Source organism: Labeo rohita, unplaced genomic scaffold (genome assembly GCF_022985175.1).
Source record: "Labeo rohita strain BAU-BD-2019 unplaced genomic scaffold, IGBB_LRoh.1.0 scaffold_244, whole genome shotgun sequence".
Classification (NCBI taxonomy): Eukaryota; Metazoa; Chordata; class Actinopteri; order Cypriniformes; family Cyprinidae; genus Labeo; species Labeo rohita.
In genome coordinates this window covers 7,831-15,005 of record NW_026128704.1, presented here as the reverse complement: position 1 = coordinate 15,005, position 7,175 = coordinate 7,831, and the positions used below count along the sequence as shown (strand labels likewise).

General features: G+C 33.5%; 1 protein-coding gene across 1 annotated transcript; it reads left to right on the top strand.

Moving 5' to 3' along the window:
• The first annotated feature begins 4,151 nt into the window (after positions 1 to 4,151).
• Positions 4,152 to 6,133, top strand: nitr8 (novel immune-type receptor 8). Its single transcript, XM_051102478.1, has 6 exons — positions 4,152 to 4,190; positions 4,375 to 4,725; positions 4,866 to 5,230; positions 5,476 to 5,587; positions 5,686 to 5,726; positions 5,943 to 6,133. Exons 1-6 carry the CDS (start codon positions 4,160 to 4,162, stop codon positions 6,060 to 6,062), a joined length of 1,020 nt encoding a protein of 339 aa, XP_050958435.1. The 5' UTR covers positions 4,152 to 4,159; the 3' UTR covers positions 6,063 to 6,133.
• Positions 6,134 to 7,175: the final 1,042 nt, after the last annotated feature.

Below are 7,175 nucleotides of genomic sequence, written 5' to 3'. Positions count from 1 at the left end.
TCCACTGATCTAAGCTATTAGAAACCATGTGCAGTCCAATCCAAAAATAATCATCATTGATTTCTGGATTTATGGACAGTTGTCGTGCCTCTTCTTTACTGGCAGTGGACAGGTCATCGTGGTACGCTCTGCAGTATGTCTGTGCATTGTTCCAGGTCATTTTTTCGTTCATAAAGAAGTGTTTCCTGTAGAGACTAAGGTTCAGTCTGGAAAGACTCAAAAAAAGAAACACAGTGACTATAGCCTTCATTTCTATACAGATGATCTGCAACGTGCAGCTTTGCGAGTGTTCAGCAATAAAGGGCTATTTTATTTATAAAAGGTTGCCAAATATTACTCCTCCTATCCAGAGCTCCACAGCGCAGGTTTCCAGCAGGGCACTGGAGTCCCCCCGCCGCAGACCAGGCTTTATATTGAAGATTATCTCCATTGACCCAGAACCAATGACCAGCCAGAAAGCGCAGACCAGTCCACACATAATCTGTCTGGGCTGTTATGGTGATGTTTATCACATTTTCTATATATATTTGAGAACTCTCACCAGGTCAAAGTAGTTCTGTCTGCAGTGGTTCAGGGCTTCATCCCACATCTTATTCTGATGCACCAGAATGAGCTCAAAATTCTCCATACAGTAGAATGGTAGAGGCCAATAGCACACAGCATTGTGCAGTTTAGCACTATATTTTTGTACACTGCCACACTCTTCAGTGAGATGATTTGGTTCCCAAAGGTCCCAATAGTCAATTTTTTGATCCTCACCTCCAGACCAACTCCATTTTTCAATGTTTTTAGAAACCATGTACAGTCCAATCCAAAAAAAAATCATCATTGACTTCTGGATTTATGGACAGCAGTTGTGCCTCTTCTTTACTGGCAGTGGACAGGTCATCATGGTACTCTCTGCAGTATTTCTGTGTCTTTTCCCAGGACATTTTTTGTCTCACAAGGAAGTGTCTTCTGTAGAGACTGCAGTTTAGTCCAGAGAGACTCAAAAAAAGAAACACAGTGACTATAGCCTTCATTTCTACTGTGTACAGATGATCCACACCATGCAGCCTTTGCGAGTGCTCAGCAATAAAGGGCTACTTTGTATATATGAGAGACAATAAAACAAACAGAAAGGCACTGACCAACCAGACACTCAGGATCTTCAAGTATTTGCGTAGCAAATATCTAAAGCAAATGTGCTTCAAAGAAAACAAGCTAAAATAAGTAAAGCCTATCCAGTGAATTGATAATGTGATGTAAGATTGTTACATTGAAGCATCACAGCAGAAAGATTTCTGATATCACAAAATGCAAGTTGAACATGTCTTTTTAGGTATAGTTTTCTTTTTCAAATTAAAAGAGTCCAGCCAAGAGTAATGAACAAACTTCTCTGATGTTTGATCAATATTTCTTATTTTTTTCTTATTTATGAAATTTGTATGATAAATACCATACTATGTGATTTTTTTCCCCAGGAACACTGTTTAAATTTTTGTTTTTCCAGTTGTCAGTTGTTGCCTCCTCAACATCTTTGTGTTCACTCAGCATTAATGTCATGCTCAGGCTTTTCGTATTTGAGTAACAAATGTTTACAGAACACTCACACTTGCTAATGCAGGCAAATCTGCTGATCCATTCAAGCAAATACAAGATTAACAAACATCAGATTGCATGACATCCTGGTTTATGACACTAATTGAAAAGGAGTTAGCACTTTTAAATCTGGTTTAAAAGCTCAGAAAAAACTAAATTTCTAGTCTCTTAGATAATGAGCTATCCTGTAACAGACTCAGATTCAACTAGCTGAAATGAATAATATGAAATGAAATAATAAAATAATAAAGAATAGTAAGCTTTAGCAGCACTAACCATGAGCCTCGAAGAAGAGGGGTCATTTTCTGTATAAGGAAAAGATGTGAGACCTATTACAGTAGGCGGAGACAACTGAAGCATTTCCTGTAGAGTCAATAAGAGGAAGTAGCTATTCAGAGTAGACCGAGCTTTGATGAGGTGAACATCAGCGGACCAATTTATGCATTATGGTTTGCAAGTCATTTACATTAGAAATACTAATACTTGATTCAATAAAAATGCAATACAAAAGTATCAACATAATTCAGAAAAACAGAAAAGGCAAATCTGCTGATTATTATAAAATATATTTATACCTTTTCTATTACACATAAAGTATGCACATAATTTAAATTCAGAACAGAAAGTTAGACTATGCTTAGAAAACTTACACAATGGCATGTTTTGTTTGCTTTTGAATGTTTGTGTATCCATGTTTAGATGTGTTCCAACCACTGACCAACAACAAAACCACATGGTCTACCAAGCAGTATTCTCACGAAACACGTCTCTTTCATTTAACAAATGCCCCTCCTTCTTCAACTGTCTTAACGCACTGCCATGGTTATGGAAATAACAAAACTAAGCTTTAAAACTGTCAAAAGATGAATCAAATTTTTTTTGTTGCTCAAAATTTAAAAATGTGCAACTGAGGTGTAAAGAATTTAAAAGTCATTGAGAAAAGTAAATATGATCTGTGGTTTGCCTTCATGCTAGTAAACCTACCTTCATGTTCAAAAGCAATGTGAGCAACCATTCTGTTGTTTGTAGTTTGCACAGGACGGTGCTTGATGCAACATGCACTTGTGGTTTTGGACTTTGAACCCAACCTATTGCTCAGTTTGCAGCCAACCTGTAAGAATGAAAATAGAAAATAGCATTCAGAAAGCCCCCATCAGAAAGCTCACATTTCTGTGGTCAGAAGTTTCCATAACGTAAGTGCCAAAAAAAGAAAAAAATACTACTTTCAGAAGTATGCAATTGTCCTCATACCCTCAAGGTGGTCTTAACCATACAATGTCAACAAGGATTTTAACTGTAAATAATGTCAATAAATTAATTACTTATACAAGATGAATTGAATGATTGTTTTATTCTAATATAATAGAACTTCACAAATACATAAATCACATCTAACTTCCTTTAAATGCACACATTAGATGTATTGTTTTCTTTCATTCATTTTTTTATTAACTTTTGAGAAGTATCAGGGTCAAATGTTTCTTACTAATAACCTAGCAATACAATGGCCTTTTAAACCAAAACACAAAAAGCAAGCACATACAGTATATTTGCTGTTACAAAAGACTCAGATAATCAAATTGAGCTTTTATGAGGATGTTCTATGAAAATATTACATCATGGTAAAAATATTAGACAAATCAAAACAGAAACAAAAAAAAAAAGGTTGTATTACATAGTCTTAAATTTTAAAATATGATGTTGTTGAGAAAAACACTATTTTCTCACTTAATTTAGCTTTTCTTTTTAATTTAATACATTAATTAAAAATATGATCTGCAAGGATAAATAGTTTATAAAGAACAGCATTATTCTACGTACAAAAAATAAGAATTGTCATGTTTAATTTAAGGCCCACCAATTTGTCTGTTTTTGAATATCTTGAATATCTTTTATTGATTGGAACCTCCATTATTACAACTCGGCTTCAGTATTGGTTTTATTCTCTATTACTGGATTGATAACATTGTGGTCATCAATGTATCATACATAACTACTAAGGCATTATTTTGTTAAAGCCACATGATTCAGCACCATGGACAAGGACGTGTGAAACAATACAGCACTCCAGCTCTTCTTCTTGTGTAAATGTAAATTAAAATAATAATAGTAATGGCCTATAGTAACCTCATCTGCACAGCCCAAGCAACACATAGAGTTGCTATGGTTTATAGAGTTTAGGCACACACTTGATTAATTTGTTTTTCCCCAAGGTTACTTAAATTTATTTACAATTTACAATTAAATAGCAACAAGTAATTTATGGACAAAAAGTAACATAGCTACAATTATACAATCTGAAATAAGCAATCAAAACTTAATTCATTACTTAATGTGGCAACTTTAAATGTCACTTTTTTTTTTTTTTCATAATTGATGTTCATAAAAAGAAGAACCATTTCCCTTGCATGTGATAGTGTCACCTCACACCCAAAACCTATAGCCAATGAAATCTGACTGTGTCATACGAGAATATTTGAGAATAACCAATCACATCCAGGATCAGTTTCCATTTGATTTAGTTACTTCGATTGTGAACCTTGCCATCTCTTATTCTTTGCTAGCAAATCAAAGCAACATGAGCGCAGTTTTATTCCTCTCCTTTGTTTGTAAGTATGATTGATAGATTGCTTTAACTGTGTTAATGAACAGAATCATCTAGTTATGACATTTTTTTTTTTTAACATTAATATTTTTTTTTTTATTAACAGACATTTATTCAAAGCAGCTAAGATCATAAATGAATTTTACATAGAATGTTTGTATAACACGTTTACTGCTTTTTTAATTCAGGTTGCATTGGGGCACAAGGCATTCAGCAGCCAAAACGTTTGCAAGCCTCTAAACTGGGAGATAACATCACTGTTGAGTGCTTTTTACACATAAAAGATTATAACAATGTAGTGTGGTACAAGCAGGAGATGGGAATGAATCTTCAAGCCATTTCAAAAACTTACATTTACCTGACAAAAGTTGATTTTGCTGATGGATATAATGATGGTCGTTTTAATGTAACAATAAGCAAAGGCATTTATCATTTACACATTTCCTTGACGAAAAAGGAAGATATAGCAACATACTTTTGTGGAGTGATATCTTTAGGAGAACTGACTTTTGGACCTGGAACATTTTTGATGCTTCACGGTATGTTTGACCTTTTTATTGTATGTGATATTCATATTAAAATCATAAATATTTGCTGTAATGAAGAGACTACAAAAGTTATAAAAGGCACAGTGAAAATACTTATTTTAAATGTTTTATTTGTTTGTTTTGCTTTAAAGAACAGCACACTGCAACAACAGTTTTTCAGGAGCCTATTTCAGATAAAGTTCACATTGGAGACAACATTACCCTCATGTGCAGAGTGCAAACACCACATGAGAAATGTAAAGTAGGACACCATGTTTACTGGTTCAGAGAAGCTGCAGATGAATCTGGTTCTGGCATCATTTATACTGATGGAGATATGAAGAAACATGAAGAGATCTGTAAGGATGTTTCTACTTCACAAACCTGCATTTACACCCTCACAAAGAGGAACCTCAGCCTTTCAGATGCTGGTACTTACTACTGTGCTGTACTGATGTGCGGAAAGATACTGTTTGGAAATGGAACTTCTCTGGAATTCAACTCAATTTCTGGTAAAGTGTTAAACTCTATTAACTGTATGTGAATTACAATTTGTAATAATAATAATAATTAATAATTGCAACATTTCAGCCAGTCTGTATTTTACTTTTTTTTTTTTTTTTACTTTTTCTTTTTTTGCAGTCTTTTGTCAACATTATAAACAACATAACATTTTATAAATGACATAAAAACTATAAATGTTTGTTTGTTTGTTTTTGTTTTTAATTTGTAGTTTGTTTGTTCTTTACTTCTTGCAGATAGCGAGTTGACAACAAGTCTTTGTTTCTTATACTGCTCACATCAAACATAATTTCTATGATAATAATGATCTTACTTGTGGCTGTGCAAAGTAAAGACCAATGCAGCTCATCAGGTTTCAGATATTTTTAATTTAAGTTTTTTTAATCAGATTAAATCAAATTTATTTGCAAAACTATAAAGCTCAGTGCAAACGTTTATGCTTTCTGTCAGTCAACAGATCTTGTGATCAAGAGACATCTGAAGGTACTCAGGTAAATTCGTACTATTTATTTATTTTTAATTTTATGTCATTTTGATACCATAACTATTTTATACATTTCTTGCACAAATTGAACAACTGTATATTTCATTTATTTCTTATTCAATTCCTGTTAAGTTTTTTAAAAAAAAAGTACTTTATTTAAAAATGTATATATTTAAGAACAGATGCTTTACCAGAAATGTCTGAAATAATCTTTCTTTATTAGATTGGAGATGCCTTGACTTACACATCTGTGAGTTTCAGCAGTAAATCACGGCCCTCTAGAGGTGCTAAACAACACATCATTTCCCAGCATGCTGATGTCTATTCACAGATCAGATTCTAACAGAACCACTGGAAAACATAAATATGTTTCTGCACTTTCTGTGAGTGATCCAAATGTGCAAATGCATAAAGCATGATTTCAATGTAGGATTAACTTCCTATTTTCACATTTTATTATTTAATATTATTTTCAATTACCACTGGAAGAAACTGTGGGCAATTTACATTTATATGCTAATGTTAAGAAAAACAAAAACAGGTCAAATATGACATTGATTTGATGTTAAAAAACATGATGTTATCAATGCATTTTCTTAAAAGAAACTGCTGTCCAAACAGGATTTAAAATGATGTTATAGCATCTTAAACAAGTTTTGACTAGTGCTACTACTTTAGTCTCAGCCTTAGACATTACACCCACTGGCTGAACATCTGATGCATACGGCACACAAAACGGGAAACACTTCTGGAAATCATCATTTTATGATGAATTATACAGGATTCGAGAGATGTGTGTCATGTTCTTTATTCATTCTTTCGCCTGAAGACAAAGATGTCATGATGCCAAACCCCCTCATGAAAGAAAAAATCTGTCCTGTTTGCAACTGTGACAATTGAGCACTTATCACAATCAACTAAATGCTGGATTTTGTGAATATATATGTGAAATATGTAAAGTTCATGGTATAAAGTCTTTAAAATATGTCCAAGAGTTTTACACACCAGTCTGTTATCGTGGAGACATTTCCACGCCCCTAAACATGACACAGCACAAAATGAAATTTGATTGGCTGCTAGACCTGTCAGTCATATGGCCTCTTTGGCAGTCCTTGGCCATTCAAAGCAGCCACACAAGACTACTACTACTAAAACAACTAACACATTAATAATCATGCATAATCAAGACAATCATAACACATGCATCATTGTTTCTTGACCACCACAAAAAATAAATAAATTTTATTTTATATATATATATGTATGTGTGTGTGTGTGTGTGTGTGTGTGTGTGTGTGTGTGATTATAAAATTGCTCTGCATGATACTGGTGAACTCTGACCTGCACAAAACCTTCCACCAGAAAGGATTTACATTTAAATGTTTATTCAAATTTATAAACTGACCCCAAAGAACAAACGGTAACACTTTATTTTACGGTTTCTTAACCAGTTGCT